General features: G+C 42.3%; 1 protein-coding gene across 2 annotated transcripts in view; it reads left to right on the top strand.

The window, feature by feature from the left end:
• Positions 1–389: 389 nt before the first annotated feature.
• The window catches only part of tnk2a (tyrosine kinase, non-receptor, 2a), a 38,846-nt gene continuing 14,505 nt past the window's right edge, over positions 390–24,730 (top strand). Inside the window, exons 1-15 of one of the 2 annotated variants that reach the window (XM_030079290.1) lie at positions 390–589; positions 1,446–1,539; positions 7,542–7,704; positions 8,557–8,627; positions 8,812–9,018; positions 10,843–10,992; positions 11,142–11,237; positions 12,072–12,253; positions 12,771–12,897; positions 13,579–13,725; positions 15,415–15,509; positions 18,261–18,455; positions 21,719–21,810; positions 22,313–22,357; positions 22,465–22,700. In XM_030079290.1, the coding sequence (XP_029935150.1) occupies positions 7,542–7,704; positions 8,557–8,627; positions 8,812–9,018; positions 10,843–10,992; positions 11,142–11,237; positions 12,072–12,253; positions 12,771–12,897; positions 13,579–13,725; positions 15,415–15,509; positions 18,261–18,455; positions 21,719–21,810; positions 22,313–22,357; positions 22,465–22,700 (1,806 nt within the window). In that variant the 5' untranslated portion in view covers positions 390–589; positions 1,446–1,539. The other variant, XM_030079289.1, reaches the window with a different exon arrangement.

Below are 24,730 nucleotides of genomic sequence, written 5' to 3'. Positions count from 1 at the left end.
AGGCTATAGATAGATAGATAGATAGATAGATAGATAGATAGATAGATAGATAGATAGATAGATAATCAAAATCAATTTGGGGGTCCAGAGCATGAAAAATAATAATAACATAATAATAATAAAACTAAGGAATAAACGACCGACCACACAGCATGGTTTTATTCTCTGACTGACAAACCTATTTATTCTCCAGTGGACGCACACAGGCGCTTATAGAGTTGCAGAATTCAACGAATTATAATTTGAAATGCTGAATTTATATCTCATACCTTTAATTTTGAAGGCGGGGCGCCCCCAGCGGAAGTCATTTCGTGTTATCCTGTCTGCCTTGGCGCTTTGAAAACGCGGAGTGCGCCGCTCTGCTTGCGCTTTAAGGTTACGCACAGGCAGTGACGCTCACAGTCTCGGCAGGCGCACTGGGGAGAGTCCCGGAATTAACGGAGGAGAGGCTGAGATAACGGATCCGGTGGATTCAAGCAGTTCCCGTTGTGAGTGCGGGTCTCTTTCACAGCACGGCAGCCGATTAAAGCGGACAAAACAGCGGCTGAATAGGAGAGGGGCTCTGTTTTCCTGAAGCTCGTCCACAGAGGTTAGTACTGCCGAGGTTATTATCCCAGTCCAGGCGCGTCTCTCGCTGCTTGTTACTCCGTCCAACTGGGTTATTATCACCGGCAGCGTTCGCCTGTGACAGAGATGCGGCACATTTTCTCATTTGCGTTAAAAACGAGCAGGAGGTTCCCACAGTGTCGGTGAGAATAAAAGTGAAATAGTGCGAGATGAGTGTCGGTTTTGTTTTCCTCTCTGACACACAGGCAAGTGGGCAGCCTGACGTGACCGAGGCAGGCTAATCAGCTTTGGCTGAGAGTGTGTGAAGCCCTGATGAATCAACAAGCTGCGTCCGTCACATTCTCTCTAAGAAATGCGATGTGCTTCTCGTCTTCTCTCTCTCTCTCTCTTTTTCCCCTCTGTCTCTTTGTCTATGTTGATCTTTATTTTCTGTCCCTTGCCCTGTTTCTCTCTCAGTGCAAGTCAGCGAGCTTTACTGAAAAGAGTTAAAGAACATTGCCAATTCAAAACAGCATGTAAATCAGGGGTAAAATGAAGCAACATGTAGATGAGGCACAACATTTTTCCTATTTCCAGTGCCAGTAGCCAACTTAATGCTTATAGAATACAGTATACGATTGCAGCAGGCCAAATATATAGAATAATATTTGGTGAAATGCCTCGAAATCAGGTCCAGTTACTGAGAACTTCTGCTTTTCTGACAGGTTGTGACAAATTTTACAGCAACCAGGGACTTTAGTCCTTTGCCCGAGAAGATGACCAACATTTTCTTCATCACTTAAATGAAAAAAATCAGAGCAATGCCGAATTTCATCTTAAAATGATTCATGCATGGAAGAATAATTTATCCGCCTCTCTCTGTCTCGTTGTCTCCATAGGTGTTGTCCATGGCGTCCTCCAGGTGACCTCCAGTGCCTCCAGTCACTCCTGACTACAGCCCCAATCCCTGTTCCACCAGCAGAGCTCTGCAGGGTGAGACCCGTCAAAACACACTCTCATCAGTCTGCATCTAGGGGGCAGAGTGTGCTGTGATTTAATCAGAACAATTGATCAGCATTGGCAGCCTCTTCTGCGCCGCATGCCAACAGGTCCGATGTTTATCAGAGAGCTGCTGGATTTCTTTACGGCAGAGCGGGGGTGTTGCTTTATGGTGCAAAACACGAAGAGAGCAGTGTTCTTCCATTCTAATTAGAGCAAGAGCTTTCAGAGTTTCTGGTGACGGCAGATGGTGGAACGAGTGACAGGCTGATGGAAAGATCACTTCTAGCACAGAGAGAGAGAGAGAGAGAGAGAGAGAAAGATTTAGGACAGCAGTTTGATCCCTTCCATCACTGGCCCAGATGTTTTTACCACGAGTGCCTTCATCAGGGCACATCACATGAATTAAAGACAGAAAACGCCAGCGAGCAGACTTGGGAGGAGGGAGGGAAGGACAGTTTAGGCGGTGCATAGAAATAGATGTGTTAGAAATGTCACCGCAGGACAGAATGGTTTTAAATGTTTTAACTTCTGTTTTTGCTCTTTGTTGGAGCCCTGATGAAGACCAGCTTGGTCAAAACATGTTAATAAAGGCTTTTGAATTTATCTACCACCTTCACCCTCCTCTTATTCTAGAGTGCCTTAGGAGAAAAAAAAAAAATCTTACCACTCCAGTATATTTACTCATAATTAAATTACATTTGCATAACCTAAACCAAACCAATGGGCCTGGATTGGTAGTGGTGATAAGTGATAATCACTATCATTATCATGGTGATTAGCAGTCTCCAAAAGTTATGTTTATCCCCTCCCACTGAGTAGAGAGAGAAAGCTCTATGTGATGAGAGGATGCTGCAGGGCTTATGGGAAATGTAGTATTAATATTGATGCCACAGTAACAATGCTACATGTGTGGTAGAAGCTAAAAGTAATCTAAACCATCATTTAATTAGTAATTAGACGAAGGTATGATTAAAGTGAGAGTGATATATGGGTGTTTAAGAATTGTGCATGTAAAATTGTAATAGGGCCTAAATGATTTGACTGTTTTTGGTAAATTTGTCTACAGTCTTCTTTGCCAGGCAGCTGGACTGACCATTATCTGGAAATTACGCCCCGTTATAAAATTCCTAAACTCTTAATTGCGTTTCAGCTTTGTTATAAAAGAAAAAAAAAAAAAAAGACTTATCATGATCTGACTTTTACCCTAAGCCCCAGGTCAGGAAACCAACTTTTCATTGGGTTGCAAAAAAAAAAAAAAAAAAAAAAAAAAAAATCATAAAAAAAAAATCATAAAAAAAAAAATCTCCCCAGACATTTATTTCATTATTTTACCAACCACTATGATTTTTAGAAAATAACAGAAGAACAAAGAACAGGATAAATGGTAAACCAACTTACCAGCCACAGGAAAAGATTTATTACCATTCAGAAAAATGTTTTACTTAATTTTCCATGTCGTAATATCCAGCCATTTAACAATGCAGGCCAAAAACTTAAAATAAATATGAATTTTCTTGTATTTTCATTTAAAACCCCTGTTACTTTTTCCTGCTCCATCGCATGTTAGTAAAATTTCAAATCAATATTAAAATTGCACATTTTTTAACATTCTCCTATATTAACCCTTTGATTGGCATGTCAGAGACTTCTGAAGGCTTTCAAAATGCTGTTTCTTTCCCATCCCGCTTTACATCATCATGAATTTTGCGGCCCGATCCGAGCAGCACAGACTTTGAAGCCAGCTCACGGGCCCGAGTTGAGTCTCAGGTGCGTGATGCTGCAATGAGAGGGAAGTAAAGCAGCCTGATACACACCACGCTGCTTCCCATGCCACAGAATGTAACCTAAATTTAGCTGCCTATATTTAGAGCACCGCCCTCGATAGGACGCGTGCACACGGAGAGAAGAAAGCTCTGAATTCACCCTGATTTAGGCCAAACACACACACATATACACACACACATACCTATCTATCTATCACAGCAAAAATGAACACACATCTCACACCTCTGTTTCCCTATTTTTCAAAATAATTAGTCACCCTGAGTGGGATTCAGTGTCGTCGTTTCTCTCGAGAGCACAGCAAAAGCAGCGGGGTACTTTCAACCGAATGGATCAGCATGAGCAAAATCAGGCTGGAGCGAGATTCATAATGCTGGTATCAGTGTTTTTTTGGGGGTTTTTTTTGTACTGCACAGGCCTGCTCTCTGTGTATCTTTCTCGTGTTGTCATGGCTACGCAGTCTGTTTGATGCCGAGCAGATGTTTATAACAGTACGCAACAACGATCAAAGGCTGTAAAAATTGACTTAATGTATAACATATTTGAGTTTCTCTTTCATGAAGTGCGTTAATGAGGTAAATCCCGGTGAACGACACTATCCCTTATTGATTTTCCCCTCATTAAATGGATGCGTTAGAGGGCGATATTTAAGCTTTGACGGAGGCCCTCCATAACTGTTGCATCGTCGCATGAAAACCAATCTAAATACTGATTATTATTACGCGTTGTAACTCAAGTGCTCTGATCACAGATGGAGCCCTCTAGCAGTGATCTATCGGCTTAACCACTCATATGCTCACTAGAAATATGCGTGCGCGTTCTCAGCCAATTAGGATGACCTTCCCAATCCTATGGCGTCTGAATCTACACGAGCAGCTCGGCATCCACTTATTCCTCTGGGAGTCGGAGAGCTGCAGGGTAACTCATTAGAGGGCTCCCTCTGTGATCGGAGGACTGGAGTTGCAATGCATAATTATCATTTTATTTCATAACGGGGCTCCGTTCGCTTAGGGGATGGGGCTGATTGTCCTGGCCCTTATATGGCATTGGAGCCCATAGGTCTGACTCCTGATTGGCTCAGCACCTGCATGTAAATATCAGTGTGCTAATACAAGGATATGAGCGGTTTAAGGAATAAATCCCTGCTGGAAAGACGGTCTTTTTATAAAACTGCGCCGTTGCATGTTTTTTTTTTTTTTTTTTTTTTTTTTTTTTTTTTTACATTGCTGCTACATGAGCAGAGATAACAGAGAAAATCGGGTGTGTTATTCTCTTTGGCTGAAAAGGTAGAAAACCTACACCAACCAGAATGCACTGCACAGATAGCACTGGGGCAGTGTATGCACTTACGTGTCTTACTTTCTCTTACTCGATGCTCAAACATTCATTTCCCCCTGCTGACAAAAAAATGCAAAAGTATGATGTGTATTTCGCTAGAGCCGGCAAAGGTCTGCCGCATGACAGCTCTGAGTGCAGGCAACGTGGAGGGAAGGCGACCACTGTTCATTTGCATACACTACCGACATTGTAATAATACAAACCTGCTTGAAAATTGGCACAGTATTCCTTCAGGGAGTAACTAAAACCCCAAACTCAAATCTCAGTGAAGCCTGATCCCTAATGCTGAAAAGAAGGGTGTCAGGGGAGTGGTTGCAGGTGATGTCATCAGCTGTTGTTCTCTGCGGGTGGTGACATCACCTGCCCCAAAAGACCTGGCACCCTCCTTTTCACCATTAGAGGTCAGGCCTCACAGATATTTGGGTTAGGGGGTTTCTCTTTAAGCCAGTAGCCAATGCACCTGTGTGAAAAAGAACTACCTGATATTGGTTAAAAATTCTTTCTAGAGCAGTTTTTATATAATTTTTTTTCAACATGCCATAAAGTTATGCTTGCTTGGATTGATGTCCGACTTGGCCACCATCTGCATCCATCAAATGCCCACTGGGAGCCGTCTGCCTGTCTTTCTTTTTGCCTGACCAACCATCCATTTGCACATCCATCTGGCCACAAACTGTATCTCTGTCTGCCTTTTCGCCATCCCTCCCTGTAACATCTCTCTCTCTCTCTCTCTCTTGCTCTACTTTCTCTGCTCCTCTCATCCTCTTGTTAGGGATGCTGAATTATTTAACATTACACAGTGGGCTAGGATGCTGAGCCAGAGCGAGAGAGGGGAGGGAGAGAGGGAGAGGGAGAGGGAAGGGGAAGTGTGGAGGTGTCCTGTGCTGTAGGAAGCTGTGAGTCAGCAGGGTGAGAGAGAGACAGAGAGAGAGAGAGAGATAGAAAAACAGAGAGGGGAGAGAGTTTATAGATAGCTTAGGTGATACAAGTGGATGGCAGGAGGGAGAGTGGTGTCAAATGCCTCCCGGTGTGTATATGTGTGAGTGCGTGGATGCTTGTGTGTGTGTGTGTGTGTGTGCGTGCGTGCATATCGATTGAGCAGAGAAGGTCGTGGAGCCGCGAAGAGATTTAGCAAACTAGACTCGGAGCCAGGGGAGCCCAGCGGCGCAGCTAACGCCTCCTCCGAATAGCTACGCTTGACGCTAGACAGAAAAAAGACGAGCGCAAGAGACCGAGAGGGTGAGAGAAGAGGGGTGAAGGACGAGACGAGGGTGAGCTGTGACACCATGGGAGAGAGCTACATGTACCAGCGACTCCCCTACGCCAGAGGAGAGGAGGAGGAGGAGGAGGACGAAGAGGAGAGAGAGAGGGGGATCAGAGAGAGAGGCGGAGAACAAATGGTTAAGTCTGAAGTTGGATTTAGTGTGGGCAGAGTGGGCGAGGATGCAGTGATTATTCTTTTGTTACTGTATGCATGTGCCTGTGTGTGTGTGTGTCTGTCTGTCTGTGTGTGTGTAGATACTGTTCTTTTGATAGTGTATATGTGTGTGTGTTGATTTGCGTGAGTGGATGCAGTGTTGTAACTAGACTCTGTGTGAGTGTGTGCACCTGCATGTATGCGCGTGTGTATGCACATCTGTGCATGTGTGCAGTATTGTGTAAGCTGGTTAACACTGTGTCAGTAGGATGAATATTTTGAGACTGTGTGTGTGTATGTGTGTGTATGTGTATAGCATCCTCATGTGGCTGTGCCTGTGTTTACGTGTGCTCCTTTATTTCTAAAATGACGAGGACCAAATGTCCTCACAAAGATAGAAAGATGAAGAAAATCAATATGAAAGGTGAGGACATTTTGCTACTCCTCACCTCTTTCATGGGCTGTTTTTAGAGTTAGGATTTATATGTAGAAAATAAAAGCAAAAATCCACCCTTTTTATGAAGCAGCTATCGGCAGTTTCTTGCATTTCTGGGACCATTCTGATAGCTCATGATGTTTTTCTCTTATTCCAGTAGATAACTGGTCAAACATGGACGGCATGACATCATATGAGTCATCATATGAGTGTTTCCAGGGCAGTCGCAATTTGACAGGAGAAAATGTTTCTAAATCGCATTTTATAATCAAACACAAGGGCGAACGTGAACAACCCAGCGGTGCTTACATTCTAGCTTTTGCACTTCTGCAGTGATGTGTATGTCGCTGAATTCAAGTCACCAACCAGCAACCAACCGACCAATCAGAGTTGGCGACCTTGTGCAGACTTTACACTATGTTGAGGTTCTTGGGCAGGTGCACGACACCTGTGTAGATTTTCAATGAAGTAAAAAAATGTGATCAACAGTAAGCATCAGGTTTTACTGTGAATCCCTTAGAGTCAACGAGCGAGCGCTTTTTTTCCATACTCATTATTTTCCACCGGTATTGAACAATCATACATGCAGAAATCCGTCATAAAAGAAAAACAAAACCATTTTCTCCACAGATGTACAGTAGCCATTGTATTTAGTAGGTATATAGATCTATGTATCATAAGCATAACAGTGAAAGCTGATGTAATGTAATAGCAACCAATAATATCACTCAGAGGAAGCATATAAATGGGAACAACAGGGGGCCGAGGACAGAGCCCTGAGGAACACCAAAGTTAACCCTGAGGTATTCTGAGGTTGAATTATCCTTATAAACAAAATTATTATCCCAATTTTTCCTCGGAGAGACAGGATCTCAGCCACGACCATGTGAGACCACAAGTGCCAAATAAGCGGTCAGAGCTCCTTAAAAGAATGGCGTGACCAACACTGTCAAAGTATAGTAATACAAATGTATGTGTGTGTGTGTGTGTGTGTGTGTGTGTGTGTGTGTGTGTGTGCAGATGCAGTGTGAGGAGGGGACAGAGTGGCTGGTGGAGTTGCTGACAGACGTCCAGTTGCAGCAGTACTTCCTGCGGATCCGTGATGACCTCAATGTCACACGCCTCTCCCACTTCGACTATGTCAAGAATGAAGACCTGGAGAAAATTGGCATGGGCCGTCCTGGTAGGTCCAGTTACTCCACATTAGGACTGCTGCAAATGATTATTTTTACTTGTTTAAATTTTTTTAGGTACATATATATTTTTTATTAATTGATTAATCATTAATCATCAATCATTGCTCTCATGAGGAGTGAGCAAATCCCAAAATTATGTCTCTAAATTGCTTCTTTTGTCTGACCAGCAGTCAAAGAAGCCCGAATTCTTAATTTTGTTAATATGTGAAGAGAAAAGTAAGTAAATATTAGCATCTTATTGTTCTTAGTGAAGCTGCAATCAGCAAATGATTGGGGTTTACACTACTATAAATGACTAAATTGATTCATTGGTAATCATAATTATAAACATCTGATTGTCTGTTGATTAACTAATGCATTGATTATTGAAGCACCATGCCGCATTTTACTCCCTGCTGTGTTTTGAAGAATTGTGTTACATATTGAGGATGCACAAATAAAATATCAAAATATACTGATATACTGATTAGTACAGAGGCTGGGAGGTGCAATGACAGGAAAAGAAAATATTTCAAGGCCACAATTAACTAATTTGTGGCCAAATATACAAAATATAACTCGTTCACCCAATTTAATTACCTTGTTAACATGATTTAGTTAGATAAGTGTGCAGTACTCTTCCTTTCTCCTTGCAGCAGACTGTGACTGCAACAGATGTTTGTCCCCAACCCTTTAACCTGTTGTCCTTAGTGCATATGTATGTTTTTTTTTTTTTTTTTTTTCATTTTGCATTCGCAATCTTATATTTGTATTACGAGACTCAAAAGAAAGTGTGAGCTAAATGGAAAAACAAGATTGAATGTCAAATGTTTTAGACATTTGCGGTTGTGTTGGTTCAGGTCAGAGGAGACTGTGGGAGGCGGTCAAGAGGAGGAGGGCTATCTATAAACGCAAGTCCTGGATGAGCAAGGTACAGTGGTGTCGAAAACACACACACACACACACACACAAGCACATATATTGGAGATTTGATTGATTACTTTCATTTTTAGTGGATATCTGGTAACAACTCATAGCTGAACAAATATTTTTAAAGGGTGACTCATCCACATTGTACGGAGCTTGAATAATGGTGAAAATGTCTGGGCCTGCAGGTGTTTCCAGGGAAACGGCCCGACTCCGACCAACAGCAGCCCCTCACCCCGGGGGCGTCGGCCAGCATGGCCCCGGCCAATAGCGAGCCAGGAGCATCACTTACCTGCCTGATCAGAGATGCGGAGCTGCAGCTCTTTGAGCGGCTGGGAGACGGCACATTCGGAGTCGTCCGGAGAGGAGAATGGACCGGGCCCAACGGCAGAGTGGTGAGACGCACAGAGAGTGCAGAGCCTCCTGAAGAGAATAAACTATGTTTTGGTGATAAAGAATCGAGGCAGATGGCCATCCATCCAGAGCAGGCGTCTGGGCTCTAGTTGAGTTTTTTTCCCTGTTTAAAAAGTTTCTTCCTCACCACTGTCGCCAAGTGGAGTGGTCATGGAGGGGATTTTGGTTCATGGAGCGAATCAAAAAGCGCCCGCGGATAACTTCTGTTACAATTTGGTGTCATACAAATAAAACTGAATCGATCTGAAAGAATTCACTCGTGGAACACAACAATTTGTAAAGCACAATTTGCATAAAAATATAAAAAAGAACCATAAGACATCTGTTTTTAGTGCCCTGTGGCACAAACCGACCATGATATATCTGTCGATAGTATTGCTGACCAGCAGCAGTGACTCAGTGGTTGCTTCACCAGCTGGCTTGCAAAACTCACTTCCAGCTCCCCACCCATCACAAGAAACCTCAGCTACAAAGGCTAAAACGTCTCATTCTCAAGCAAAAAGAGCAAATGACAAAGCAGGGTTATTCTCTTCTAATTAGCTCGCTAACTGGTCTCTACTGTGGAAATGTGTCTTTACTTTACAGGCCACAGTTGCTGGCGTGTCACAGTTCCTGGTATGTGAAGGGCTTAGGCTTATCTTCTCTTATTTGTGCAGGAGGATTTAAAGCAATATAGTTTGTATAGGTTTGTAAAAAAAATGCCTATACAGTATATATTATTGAGCTCAATATACTCAATATATCCATATGCTGCCACTCAATGGGAGATCTGGTGATTTCTGCATGTAGAACACAGATTTAATCGCTTCATTCATATGTGTCATGCTAACAAAATAACTCTCAAAAACATAGTTCTGACAAAAACATGAACAAGTTTGAAACATGATCAAATGAATATCAAATAGGGAAGCCTGGTTTAATAGGCTTTGAATGCTGAATTTTCATTTTATAATTGTTTGAATGAGACCGAAGATCCGGTTCAGTGAAAACTAGATGGACTCAAAAACCCAAATCAGCTAAATCTATTTTTTAAGGGGGTGAAATCAGTTGTGAAATTTTCTGGATACGATAAATTGAGCCCAGTGTACACACATTCAGTGGCCACTTTATCAGGTCCACCTGTACAGTTGAATGCAGTTCAATGCAACAGCTCGGCCATAAATTCTACCGTTTAAGAAACTTTATCATGCTCAGTTTTTGTTCACATTGTGGAGAAATGTGTAAATTTAATTTTATGTTTATTATTGAGGTTGTAGGTGCAGAGGTCTTGTACTAGACTACATTATATGTCGAGGTGTTTCTAATTTTTTGTCCTGCGTATTTATATACAATGAGGCGGGACAGAATAGTGGAAACACCTCTCAATAAAGTGCACTCCAGTCCAACAGCAGCACTAACTATGAGCTCAATGCCAAACATAGAAGTGAGTGAACACCTCTGTTACTGTGACAAAAAGAAAAGCTGAGCATTATAGGCAGCAGAAAAGGAAACTTTATGGTAAAACAGTTGTATTGAATTGTATTAGATCGTACAGGTGGAGCTAATAAAGTGGCAGCTGAGTGGATATCTTATTGATTTGTAGGCATATGTTAACTAAGATAAGATAAGATATTCCTTTATTAGTCCCACTGTGGGGAAATTTCAAACATTACAGTAGCAAAGTGGATAAAAAACTGATATGTTTTCAAGAAATTTATGTGCACGTTTAGGTGAGCTGTGTCTGTCCCTCCATCCATCAAATGCATCTTATTACCAGTCTCTCTCTCTCTCTCTCTCTCTCTCTCCCTCTCTCTCCCTCCCTCCAGCTGTCAGTAGCAGTGAAGTGTCTAAAGGGAGGCGTGCTGGATGCAGATGGTCTGGATGATTTCATCAGAGAAGTGAACGCCATGCATTCTCTGAGCCACCAGAACCTCATCCGCCTGTACGGCATTGTCCTCACACAGCCCATGAAGATGGTGAGAGGCGCACACACACACACACTCTTACAAATGCACATGCACACATGTACACAAATCCACCACCTTTAGCTTTCTATATTGAGGACTGAAAGCTGAAAGCGTGTGTGTGTGTGTGTGTGTGTGTGTGTGTGTGTGTGTGTGTGCAGGTGACAGAGCTGGCCCCTCTCGGCTCTCTGTTGGATCGTCTGAGGAAGCGTCAGGGTCACATCCTGATCTCCTCTCTGTGTGGCTACGCTGTACAGGTCAGTATAACACCACACACACAAACTCACACCAAGTTTGACTGTGGTGCTGGCAAAGTGTCACTCTCCATATCCATCCAATAAAAGTTTGATGCCAGATTTCCCTCTAAGCAGGCATACAGAGCATAGAAGTACACTTTTTGTGCACATCATGGAAATTTTCAAGGGAAACTGGAACAAATTTGCCTTTGGGACACCCGAGAAAATGGCTGACTCCCTGAGAAGTTCACTAAGCACTGAATGAGGGTGCAGTTTGAGACACATCCTTAAGTCTGCTCACTGTTCATGGTTCCTATATATTATATTCACTTTGGAAAATGCTCGAAAAGATTCTTAACTTAAGCATCTGCCTAGTTTAAAGGAAAACCTCACTCAAAAACTGTATTTATTATTATTTTTTTCCCCTTTGGACATTTAAGACAACTTGGGGTGAGTGCGTGAATGAATGAATGAATGAAGGCTTTATTTTGAACATGTGCAAAAAAAAAAAAAAAAAAAAAAAAAACAATACAGGACAGTCGAAACAACAAAACATGTCCAAAAAGGAGTAGAAAGAAGCATATGCTTATTTAAATTCTACCCCTTCTCCACTACTCGGTAACTACTGTATCAGTTTGCTTCCATAGTAAATGAGCGAATGATTTTTGGGTGAAGTATTCCTTTAATAGCAACCAATAATATACTCCTTTACTTTACTTTCAGGTGGTGATATGTCCAGAAGACCGTCCCCAGTGTACTTGTAATATACTGTATATTTTATAACTTAATCTAAGTGTGTGTGTCTGTGTGTGTGTGTGTGTGTGTGTGTGTGTGTGTGTGTGTGTGTGAGTGCAGGTGGCATGTGGCATGGCCTACCTGGAGCAACGGCGTTTCCTCCACAGGGATCTGGCCGCCCGGAACGTCTTGCTGTCGACCAACGAAACGGTGAAGATCGGAGACTTCGGCCTGATGAGGGCGCTGCCGTCACACACCGACCACTACGTCATGGAGGAGAGCCACAAGATCCCCTTCGCGTGGTCAGTGTGTGTGTGTGTGTGTGTGTTCTCATAGCTTCTCAGTCTAGTGTCTAGTGAAGAGAAGAGAGTGTCCTGTTGCTGAAAGCTTACAAGTCTGATCCAAGCCAAACACTTCTATTGCTTTTAATATGGTTTTTATAATTTTCATTTAGCAGCATTTGGTTGCATTTTGTCCGTTAACATGACATTATCACCTTATTTTATTTACCCTAACAGTGAATCTTCGTTGAACAAAAATAAAAAATAAAATAAAAATAAAAAAAGTACTAAAAGGCATAAAAGAGTTGAAATATGAGCACAAAAAGTACACATTTGCTCATTGGCACTGCATTGTGCTGGCAGAAATATGGTTTCTTTTAATGTTTTTGCTTGTTGGCTAAATATAGCCTGTGATTCCTCATCGCCACCCTCAGGCCTTCCTTCCTCTCCCTCGATCTCTCATTCCCTCTCTGATTTATGTTTCCTCTCTCTCTCTCTCTCTCTCTCTCTCTCTCTCTCTCTCTCTCTTTTTCTCCAGGTGTGCTCCCGAGTCTCTGAAGTCGCGCACTTTCTCTCACGCGTCCGACACCTGGATGTTCGGAGTCACTCTGTGGGAGATGTTCACCCACGGACAGGAACCGTGGCTGGGCCTCAATGGGAGCCAGGTACACACACACACGCACACACACACACACACACACACTTCACAAACGAACACACACACATGCACACGCTCAATATAAGGCTGCAAAAAAATCCTGTTCCAAATTTGCCGATGAATGATACACTGGTCATGGATTAAAACGCATGAAGATACAGGTTTATTTATGTTTTTTTCTGCACTTTAAAATTATGAGGAAGAGCTAAAACCAAATCATTTTCTCTGGTATTTAATTTGTTTTCTGCAGGGCTTGAAACATACACAAGAATATTATGTAGGAAACGGGGTGTGATATATTTTTTTTTGTTTTGTTTGTTTGTTTGTTCTGTGTTAGTATTTAATCTATTTGTTACAAAAAAAAAAAAACACTTAAAATAAATTGGGTTAAAAGCTTAATAATTAGTTTGAATAAATAAAGAAAATAAATAAAATGATATTAAAAAATTAAATCTAGACTCTAGATTTAATTTTCTAGACTCTAGGGAAAGTTACCTGACGTGTTGGCCAGACAGTTCATTTTTAATACTAAAAGTATAAAGGCAATAAGAAAAAAAACCCAAAGTCACCAAAGTCTGCAACCACTGCCTTAACTGACCCAATGCACTATATCCCACAATGCATTCTCGGTATTTTCTGATTACGGTAGTGTTTACTCACGTGTGTAACCGTGTATGTGTGTTTGCAGATCCTCCACAAGGTCGACGTGGAGGCCGAGAGGCTATGCAAACCAGACGACTGTCCTCAGGATATCTACAACGTCATGCTGCAGTGCTGGAGCCCCAAACCCGAGGACAGACCCACCTTCATCGCCCTCAGAGACTTCCTCATCGAGGTGGCTACCTTTATTCCCTTCAGACTAAACAGAATAACGCCTTTGTAGTTTAATCACAAGTCTGCTGGCACCTGTGTTCAGCGCCATCCATTACCACCGAGTAACTTTATTAATACTTATTAATGTGATCTATTAGCAGTAGGTCACATTAACCTAAAAAAAAGTTAACTGATTAAATTAATAAGGTAATGTGAAGTAAATTTAATTACAAATTTAGGTCGTCTGTAACACTGTAAATGTCCTCAGCCATCGTCTAAACATCCAAACACCACAATCTGTAGCTTTACAGGGTTAGTTTAGGTCATATGAACAAAGACTAATTTAGGAAAATTAATGAGAACAATGCTACTAGTGTACACTATTAACACTAGCATCTACTAGATATGTTAGCTTGTGTGCAAAAGATCTCGCTTTTGTTGGTTTGTCTAAATTACCCTAGCCCTTTAGTAATTGTCGTTTTATATATTGTGTGCTTGCTAATTGTCTGTTATGTCATGCTTCTTGTACCGCTGTTAGTTATTTCTCTGTATTCTTTTGCAACATCAACCTGCCAGGGACTACAGATGCAAAATAGCCTGATGGCTAAATCTGGTACATTTTATGCAATGCATGTGATCAATGTACATTGTCCCTTCTAAAAAAAAACAAACAAACAAAAAAAAGACTGGCTTTTTAACAAGCTCTAGTATTCTCTCAACACAAAACTGATCAACTTGATCAGGTTGGAACAGAGGTGATTTGTCGTTTCCCAGTTAAAAAAAAAAAAAAGGCACAGAAATTTCCCATGTGGCTTAAAGGATGCCATTCTGTTGATCTGACAGCCCATTATTCTGAAAAATCTCCTCGGTCTGATATGCCGATGACCTGTTCATGCCCATTGCTCCAAAAACACACACTCTGGAGTTGTTGGAGTTCAGTGATTGCTGATGTTATGCCGAGTTTTGCATCCTTGCCCAGAAATGCATCTACCCTTGTTTACCCTTTAATCCTAACCTGCTGAGACCCCTGCCTAAACTCAGCCAAATTTACAGAGTGGGAATGTTGTGGACGACTGGGGTTTTTGGGATAACGGGCTGTGAGACTAATAGGCATTGGGGACGTTTGTCAGACTATTGGGGTTTCCCAAAAGTCCCATGTTAAAGTATGCCTGTAACGTTTTCGGCATACTTCTAGGAAATGAGCTCAGGAAATCACGTTATTCACTGAACATGTCCTAGGTTGTGCATTTTTATCCAGATGTGTGGACATTATTGTTTCTGTCTCATGAAGGTAACATAAGACTGAAGGAACACGGTGCTGTTTCCAGTTTGAAAAAGCACAGCCCACTCTTACAACACGGACTCTCACCTGAAATAAAGCCCTAATTTAATTTAAGGGAATGGACAGACAGTCGTGATTGAGGCTGACCTCAAGGTGGCGTTTCTATGGTGACAGATCCACATCGGATCTAAGTTTTGTCCGTCCATGGAGGTCGGACACAAACAGTGTCAGGTGTGTGAAATTACTGCCATCCAATCAAATTAAATTTGCTCCTAAGTGGTGGCCGTTTGTCACAGAGTGGACAAATAATTGAATCCAAGTCAGTCGGGCGGAAAAGCAAATCAGCACTGATATGAGATTAGGTTTGTGTGTTTGTGTGTGTCTTTTGTTCATACCGTGTCTGTGTGTGTGTGTGTGTGTGTTGTCCAGACGATGCCCACAGACATGAGAGCGCTGCAGGACTTCGAGGAGGAAGACAAACTCCAGATTACCATGAATGACGTCATCACCATCATCGAGGGAAGGTCGGTGGGCCCGTGTGTGTACCAGCAAACACTTCACATAACGAGAAGAGCATGATCGAGGGGATTTCGGGTCCTCTCCCCGTTTCAGCTCACGTCCCATGCACAGAGCAGCTTTTTAACAAAATTATTAGTCTTGCTGTAAAGAACACAAAGCATCTTTTGTTGACGTGGGATTCTTGACATTGTGGAAAATAACTGTAATTACTGTCTTATTACCAGCTCATTACAGCAAGACTGTGGTTTCTGCCGACGGGACAAGCAAACATCCGTTTAGTCTTGTGCATGCCTCTGTGTGTGTGTGTGTGTGTAAGACAAGAGGCAAACAGCTAACAAGATAATGCTTAATTTCCGATGTCATTTAAAGTGGAGTCATGTGACACGCGCAGCATTTCATTTACTCATGACAATCCTGACTTTGTTGAATGGTATTTTTTAGTAGTTTGTTAAGTTGACTTTAATCAAAGGAGAAAAAACAAAGAAATATATTCGATTCAGGGCAGTATATGTGCATGTCTACCATCTGTCAGAACTTTGACTACGAGGATTGAACCCAATTGCACGACTCCAGACAAGAGTTTCAATATATAGTCTTTTAATAGAAGTAACAACTGAAATTCACAATGTCTCTGATAACAAAAGTAGCAACAGAAGATCACTCATAAAGAGGAAAACTCCAAACTAAGGCAAGACAAAGTACCAAAGAAACATGAAAACTTGACAATGGGAAAAACAAAGCAAAGTATCAAAGGAAATGCAAAACCTGATGTGACTTGACTTGACTTGACTTGACTTGACTTGACTTGACTTGACCTGACTTGACTTGACTTGAAGCAAGGACGAAGACATGACCAAACAGGACAAACTCACACAGGACAATGGGAAACATGGACTATATATACACACAAGGTAATGGGAAACAGGTGGAAACAATCAGGGCGTGGCAGACAATCAGACCAGTGGGAAACACACAAGGGGAAGGGCAAGTGACCTGACACAAGAGGAGAGTGGGATTTCAAAATAAAACAGGAAGTCACGAGACAAGACACAAAGACAAAACCTAACAAAACAAAACATAATTTCTATGACATGACACCATCTAGGCATTGAGCAGAGGATAAGCGAGTTCCTTAACCCTATAAAGCCTGAACTATGAAAGAATTGGCAGAAAATTCCAATTTTTTGAAATTGAACCCTTTATTTAGTCCTATAACAAAATATATATATATATATAAATTCAAAAAATATGTTATTACGCAACCTTTCTGGTGTATGATATATGATATGTACTTGAAGTGCCAATGGTATGGTCCAGGGTGAACAGGGGAAGTGTTCAAAGGTATACAACAGTATTTTGGTGAAGTATTGATTAAACTGAAAACGAAAAACGGAATTGAAAATGTCTATCATATACACTATATTACCAAAAGTATTCGCTCACCCATTCAAATGATCAGGATCAGGTGTCCTAATCACTTGGCCTGGCCACAGGTGTATAAAATCAAGCACTCAGGCATGCAGACTGTGAAACAAGACATTTGTGAAAGAATGGGCCGCTCTCAGGAGCTCAGTGAATTCCAGCGTGGAACTGTCATAGGATGCCACCTGTGCAACAAATCCAGTCGTGAAATTTCCTCGCTCCTAAATATTCCACAGTCAACTGTCAGCTCTATTATAACAAAATGGAAGCGTTTGGGAACAACAGCAACTCAGCCACGAAGTGGTAGGCCACGTAAAGTGACGGAGAGGGGTCAGCGGATGCTGAAGCGCATAGTGCAAAGAGGTCGCCGACTTTCTGCACAGTCAATTGCTACAGAGCTACAAACTTCATGTGACCTTCAGATTAGCCCAAGTACAGTACGCAGAGAGCTTCATGGAATGGGTTTCCATGGCCGAGCAGCTGCAGCCAAGCCACACATCACCAAGTGCAATGCAAAGCGTCGGATGCAATGGTGTAAAGCACGCCGCCACTGGCCTCTAGAGCAGTGGAGACGCGTTCTCTGGAGTGATGAATCACGCTTTTCCATCTGGCAATCTGATGGATGAGTCTGGGTTTGGAGGTTGCCAGGAGAACGGTACATTTCAGACTGCATTGTGCTGACTGTGAAATTTGGTGGAGGAGGAATTATGGTGTGGGGTTGTTTTTCAGGAGCTGGGCTTGGCCCCTTAGTTCCAGTGAAAGGAACTTTGAATGCTTCAGGATACCAAAACATTTGGACAATTCCATGCTCCCAACCTTGTGGGAACAGTTTGGAGCGGGCCCCTTCCTCTTCCAACATGACTGTGCACCAGTGCACAAAGCAAGGTCCATAAAGACATGGATGACAGAGTCTGGTGTGGATGAACTTGACTGGCCTGCACAGAGTCCTGACCTGAACCCGATAGAACACCTTTGGGATGAATTAGAGCGGAGACTGAGAGCCAGGCCTTCTCGACCAACATCAGTGTGTGACCTCACCAATGCGCTTTTGGAAGAATGGTCAAAAATTCCTATAAACACTCTCCTCAACCTTGTGGACAGTCTTCCCAGAAGAGTTGAAGCTGTAATAGCTGCAAAAGGTGGACCGACATCATATTGAACTCTATGGGTTAGGAATGGGATGGCACTTCAGTTCATAGTATGAGTAAAGGCAGGTGAGCGAATACTTTTGGTAATATAGTGTATGATACAAATGGCTTTATAGGGTTAATCAATACTTTATATGCTTACTTTTCTATCTGTGTGTTTGGGTGTGTGTTTTCATGCGTCTTCAGGGCGGAGCACTACTGGTGGCGGGGCCAGAACAGGCGAACGCTGCGCGTGGGTCAGTTCCCTCGGCACGTCGTAACGTCCGTCGCCGGCCTGTCCGCCCACGACATCAGCAGGCCGCTCAAACACTCCTTCATCCACACGGGACACGGAGACACGGACCCCCACCGGAGCTGGGGACACGCAGACCGCATTGACAGGTTCACACACACACACACACACACACACACTTCCAGGGTCTAAATTTGAATCTTCCAAAAAAGCTTGAACTGAAACATTTGGTACCTTAAAAAAACATGAAATCCATTTGCAAATCTAGGGCGTGACACAGTCTCTATTAATAAACCAACAAACCAACTTTTATTTATCGAACATAAAACAAGAACTGGACTTGGAGGTGCAGTACGCAGAACGGATTTTAACAACTGAGTAGTTGCACACTTTGAGGATCTACTCACAACCTTTCTGACTTGTTTCATTTCAGAAATGTAAAGATATTACCTGTAACAGACCCTCATGCTGCTATCCATAAACACCTGCGCTACAGAGGAATGTTGGAGCCACACATACGATCCTCATTCTCTAAAAGCTTTAAATGTAAATGTGTGTGATTCTAATCAAGCTACCAAATTGTTGCATCCCACAGATTGATGATGGGATGCCCTAAAGACAGTCAGTGGTGCACCCGATTGGACTTTGTATTGGCCAATTTTGAGTCCCAGTTCTTTGACCTTTCACCCACTAGGCCTCTCAGTCATCCTAACCATCCTCACCTGCTCTTTAGCCTGGCATAGAGCCGTGTCAAGGTGCTTTTGGACCGCCACTTTATAAAGTTACATAAATCAAAGCTGGTTTATACATCGCAAGAAAGTCACAACTTTGACTTCTTTATCGGCGTAAATGCTACATTCTCAAAGTTAAATCATGCAAGTGCTTTTTTCAGGCATGGGAGCATTGTATTGCAGCATTTTAAAAATATACCGTATTTCACCAATTAATCGCCCGGGCGTTTAATACGCAAAATCAACTTGGACCCCAGGCATTTAAAAGAACCAGGCGGCTATTCGCTGCAGGCCTTTATTTATTTTTGCACAGACCTGCACCAGGCCATTATCGTGATGACAGCTACTGTCCAACATATTTACAGTCGGTCCATTTAAGATTATGGTACACCCTTTTTTTTTCTAACGTTAGCTAGCGCTCTTATTTTGACAGAAAACGGAAGTGAACTGTTTACTTCTGCAAAAATAAGGTGAATAGCCTTATTTTGGGTTTACCTCAATATAATGCAAATAATCGCCCCAGCGGTTATTCGGGTGGGCGTTTAATATGCAAAATGGGTGCAGACCCCAGGCGTTTAAAAGATCCAGGCAGCTATTTGCGGCCGGGCGATTAATTGGGGAAATACGGTATATAAATGCATATTTTTTAATGATATTGTTGACAGAGCCTCTGTGGTCTCTCATAAGGCTGCGTTTACTGTCCTTCACCACTGGAGTGCAGCAGCGCTCCACCTCTGGCTCATGATCACACACTTCACCTGTTGCTCACACCCAGAGCAGCTCGAATACTGTCTGAATAAAGTTGACAGCCAAGGTGTGTGAGGGTCAGTAACAAATATTCAGCCGTTGTAATGAACTCTCTGATCTTGAAACAAACATGGACAGCATAATAGAGAAGTGGTCAATGTAATAACCTCCTCATTCCTTGTCTCCAGAAAACATAAAATAGCAATATTAAAACGAATACAAAAATACAGCTTGTTTTAAAGAGGCTTTAAATCTATTGATGGTTGCCCTGTAGAGTGTTTTAATGGCTGTCACAGGTGATGCAGGCAGGTGGACCCAAACACAGGTGCAAACAGGCAGGCACAGGAAATGAAGCAAAGAACTAGTTACAACTGCAGCACCAGGGAATATAGACAAAGACCAGAACGGAAAGCAGGACTCGAATACAAACTGAACTGATTGGAGCACCGGACGCACCTGGAGAGCACCTGTGAGGGTGAAAACTACTAACAAGAGGGCCACCGCAGGGCAGAGCAACAGGTGAACATGAGGGACACACAGAGCAGGAACTAAACTCAAACAACAAAGTCCATGAACACGGAAACATGAGAGACCAACAAAAGTTCAACAAAAGTCCAAAAAATGCAGAACCGTGACAATGACAGTATTGTCAGACACACACACCCACCAGACCTCTGAGATCAGCTGAGTCAAACCTGCTGCTGGTTTATGAAACCCAAAACAAAGATTATGAAAGCTGCTTTTGTGGCATGTGGCCTGTGGAGCAGCCCTCCTGAAAATGGCAGGACGATTGAAACACTCCAAAAAAATTGCGAAACTCATCTTTTCTCCTTCGCCCTTAACTAGGATTAAGTTACAACTCGTGACTTTCTCTGTGATTATTGAATTTTGTCTGCCCCTCTCTTACTTAATCCTCATTATTTTTGTATTTTATTGTTTATTTCATTGTTTATATAAAGGTGAAGTTGCTGCTTGGTGCTGGTACGTGGCATTAACATGCATCTTGGGTGATGCCATGACAGGTGGACAGCTCTAAGTACATCCATTCACACCTTCCATTAAAATGCGTCTCGTGCCCACTTGTGATTGGATGTCACTTCTCCGCTCTATATGCAAAGAAATACCTATCATCTCCATTTGCAAAGACCAAATTCTTCATTTTTTTTTTTTTAGTCAAGGCAACAGGCATTCTACAAAAAGGAGACGTCCTTGCTCGCTCCAACCTCATTTTAATACACCGTCAATTACTTATGATGCATTTCACTGTAAGTTATTACTCTACAGAATGATGTTGTCATACAAAATTTGACGCACTCTTACAGAAATACAATAAATTATCCAGTATCCGATCTGCAGTTCTTTTCTTTTATCGCCGTTCCACGTGGTTGTGAAAAGCAACAGGTTTTCACAAAGTGCTGTGTGAGTAAATGCTGCTGGAGAAGGTCAGGCTCTCCGCTGTGGTGGATAAATGACTTTGAACCTGAAGTTGAACTTGAAGGCTTGACTGTGCGTGCGCGCGGTGGCTCTGATGTGCGTCAGAAATTACAGATGAGGTAAACAAAAACAAAACAAAAAACAAAGCCTGTGTTTTTATTCATTAAACAGCTGCTTTGTAGCCGACCTGCGGTTCACTTGACATTTGGCCCCTCAGCTGACGGTTCAGCTGCGCTTGGCAGAATCACACAGGATATATTTTAATTTTTTTTTCTGTTGGCGAACTGACGTCTCAGGGCCAGTGTCGGGATTTAAGCATGGGGCTCTCTGGGCTCTCTCGGAGCTGGAGCCGTGCTGCACAGAGGGCGGCAGTTTAGTGTAGGCGGTCCTTTAATGCCATGTGTAAACCGGGCCTTAGTTGTTTATCTTATAGCCTTCTTTCATCATCCAGCCTTCATTATTCCATTAGTTCTGATTCACTGTTTCTGTGTTTCCCCTAGTCTGTACTTGGGGAACCCCATGGACCCTCCTGATGTTCTTGGAATGGATCCGAACACAGCCAGGCCGACCAAACTCCCCAATCGTGCAAAAAGTATGTTTCCTCAAACTCTGAAGCACACACACTCAAGACTCAGGGGTGCTTTTTTCCTTTACCTGCTTATAATGGCGGTGAACTGGGAAACTGAGCTTATTCTGTAGCTGCAGTCATTGTAAATCTCTTGATATGAGTGTGAGCGAAATGCCTTAAAGGTAAAATGGCATTTTAACATCAGTGAAACTCTCTTCTGTCCTCCCTCTTATCAATCAGTCAATCAATATCTTTATTTGTCCCCAGTGGGGCAATTAGTTTCGCAACAGAGGAAGCACACACAACAAAGTACACAAATACACATGACATAGTAAATTGCAATTCCAAGTGCACATTATAGAAAAAAAAATTAAAAATAAATAAATAAATGATCACTCGAATTAGAGAGATCATTTCAAGTTCGGAAGACTATTCCACCCATCTGCCTTTTCCTCCTGGCGTTTAAAAGAGAAACAGTGGAGGGTACAAAGGAGTCCCTCTTATGTCTTTTCTTTCCATCTTCCAGAGCAGCCTCCACCTCGCCCGCCGCAGCCTGCTGTTCTGCTGAAGAGTAAGTTCTTCTCTCTTCAATTTCTGCCTCTGCTCTCTGGCCTTTCAATCGGCTGGCTGTTGTTGTTGTTTGTGCGTGGCCTCACTTGTCTCTGCGTGCGTCTCCAGAGCCGTTCTACGACTCCGTGATGGACGATTACGACGACGACGACGATACCAGCGCCTCGTCGGGGCTGAAGAGGCTGGGCGTGTCTCTGGGCCTCAAGCTCCGCCCCTGGGAGGGGCCCGGCGTGCGCGCGGCCAAGAGCGAGGTGTCGCTCATCGACTTCACCGACGACAGCTTCAGCTCGGCCACGCCCTCCCCGCTCACAGAGACACGGCAGGCGGATCAGGACACGCTGCAGGTACAATAAAAGAGACAGAGGAACAGAGAGCTTGCTTTTTTCCCAGATAAGTCCTGCATCACTTCAATTCCCTTCCACACATTCAGATCTGGGTGACACTCTGCAGTCCCACAGTAATAGTGTTGCATCTCACCTTTAACGACCTTTCTTTCTCGTATTTTTTTTTTTTGTTCTGTTTTACACCATCTCACACTACATGATTATACATTCTTCTTACAATCACTTTGCCATAGGAGTTTCAAAAGCTCATGCTGGGAAGGCTTCGACTGCTTGTCTTTCCCATGGCTGCACTCAAGGCAGGCATGATGTAGTGAAGCAGTACGAATCAGCTGCTCGGGCTTCAGTGAGGTTTACTTTGGGGGTTTCAGAGCTCACACCATGAGCCTCCAGTTTCCTACAGTATCTGGTCTTTTTCATGCAAAAGTCACTTTGGCACTTGGTCATGGATGGTCTGGATGGGGTTCAATCATAATGATCACCTGCTTGGATCACCACAAAAAGGTGGAAGGTTCCTAGTTAGGGAGCAATTTTAGGAAATATGCCCCCTAGGACTGTCTTATTATAGTGGAAAAACAGAAAAAAGATGAAAAAAGATTCCTTGATTTGGGGAAATTTTGAAGAAACATCTAGTGTTTCCATAGACTGTGTGGCAAACGGAAACCCTTTCATCCGGTTAGTATAACAGCAGATGGAAATGCTGTTTAAGTTTGGAGTTAAAATTTAGTAAATGTAAATACACGAGAGTGACTTATGTATGTTTTAATATAAAGGCTGCTTTAAAAGATGTAAATTCACCATTTTACCAAGGATTATTTTACCAATCACACAGTATTACAGTAGAAAATCCAGCTCCAAAACCTTTATTACAGTTATTGACTCATAGGAACTCCAAACTCTTGGTGAATAATGGAAATTGTACTTCTGGATAGTAGTAAATGAGAAAATCCTCCCCCTTTTTTTCTTTTAGCTGGGTTTCCCTTTAAATTCATAAATAGAGGATTGAGTTATACTAGCTAAGTTACGTGTTCACTGCCTGCAAATGATGTTATATGTATTTCCAGAACACCTTAGGTTAGGCTTAGATAAAATCAGGCTTTTATACTATATATTCAAATATCGTGTTCCTATTACTTTACTACTGCTGTCCAGCAATACTCACGAGAGGCTTTTTTTTTTTTTTTTTTTTTTTTTACCATGGAAAACAAGGTCTGCACCAGTCATGTGATGTTTCCTTGTTTGGTTTTCAAATTTCATGTAACCTTTTGGACAAAATAGGCTCCTAATAAGGAACGGTCCTAATTAGGTACCAAGGTGATAAGAAGCCCCCTTGCAAGATGAGAAAGACTCCGATTGTCCACATTGATGTTGCATTTCTTGGTGGATAAAATACAGTGTAGAATATTGTGGGTTTTTTTTTTTTTCCAACAGAAAGGTGTGGTGTATTGTTATTGTGTGTACGATCAGAGTGGATACACACTGAGTTTTGGATTAGAGACTCAAACCCCTCATTATATGCAGCCCTCACCCACCGCAAAGTCTGAAATTGATACCACCTGCCAAGCCCCAAATGTCTGGCAGGTGGTATAATTTATCTTTGGCAGATAAATCAATCACCCACTCCGCTGGCCAGAAACTTTTTGTCATGATAACTTTTGATAGCCCGAGTTACACGCCGTCTTTAATCATTGCCTGTTTTCAAAACTTTGAAACTAAGCTTCACAAATACCAAAACCCAAATTTGATATCAGGACCTCATGAATTATAAACTTGTTGCCTCAGTATGAGCAAGATGTTTTAGATTTAGAAATTCTGCCTGTGTCTGTGCACAAACTGGCTCTGAGAACAGGTGGTGTGGAATATTTTCATGAAAAATCTATATTATTTATTTTTGTTGGACCATATTATTCTTGGCTGGTAAACTGATTTTGGCAAAGAAGTACAGAATCCATGCAAACTGGAGCTCTGATGCACCTCAACAATGTAGACATCCTTTTCCTGGTAAAATGAGCGGTTAATTCTGAGTTAATTTT

The sequence above is a fragment of the Myripristis murdjan genome, chromosome 20 (assembly GCF_902150065.1).
Source record: "Myripristis murdjan chromosome 20, fMyrMur1.1, whole genome shotgun sequence".
Lineage (NCBI taxonomy): Eukaryota > Metazoa > Chordata > Actinopteri > Holocentriformes > Holocentridae > Myripristis > Myripristis murdjan.
This window is presented reverse-complemented; position numbering and strand designations above follow the sequence as displayed.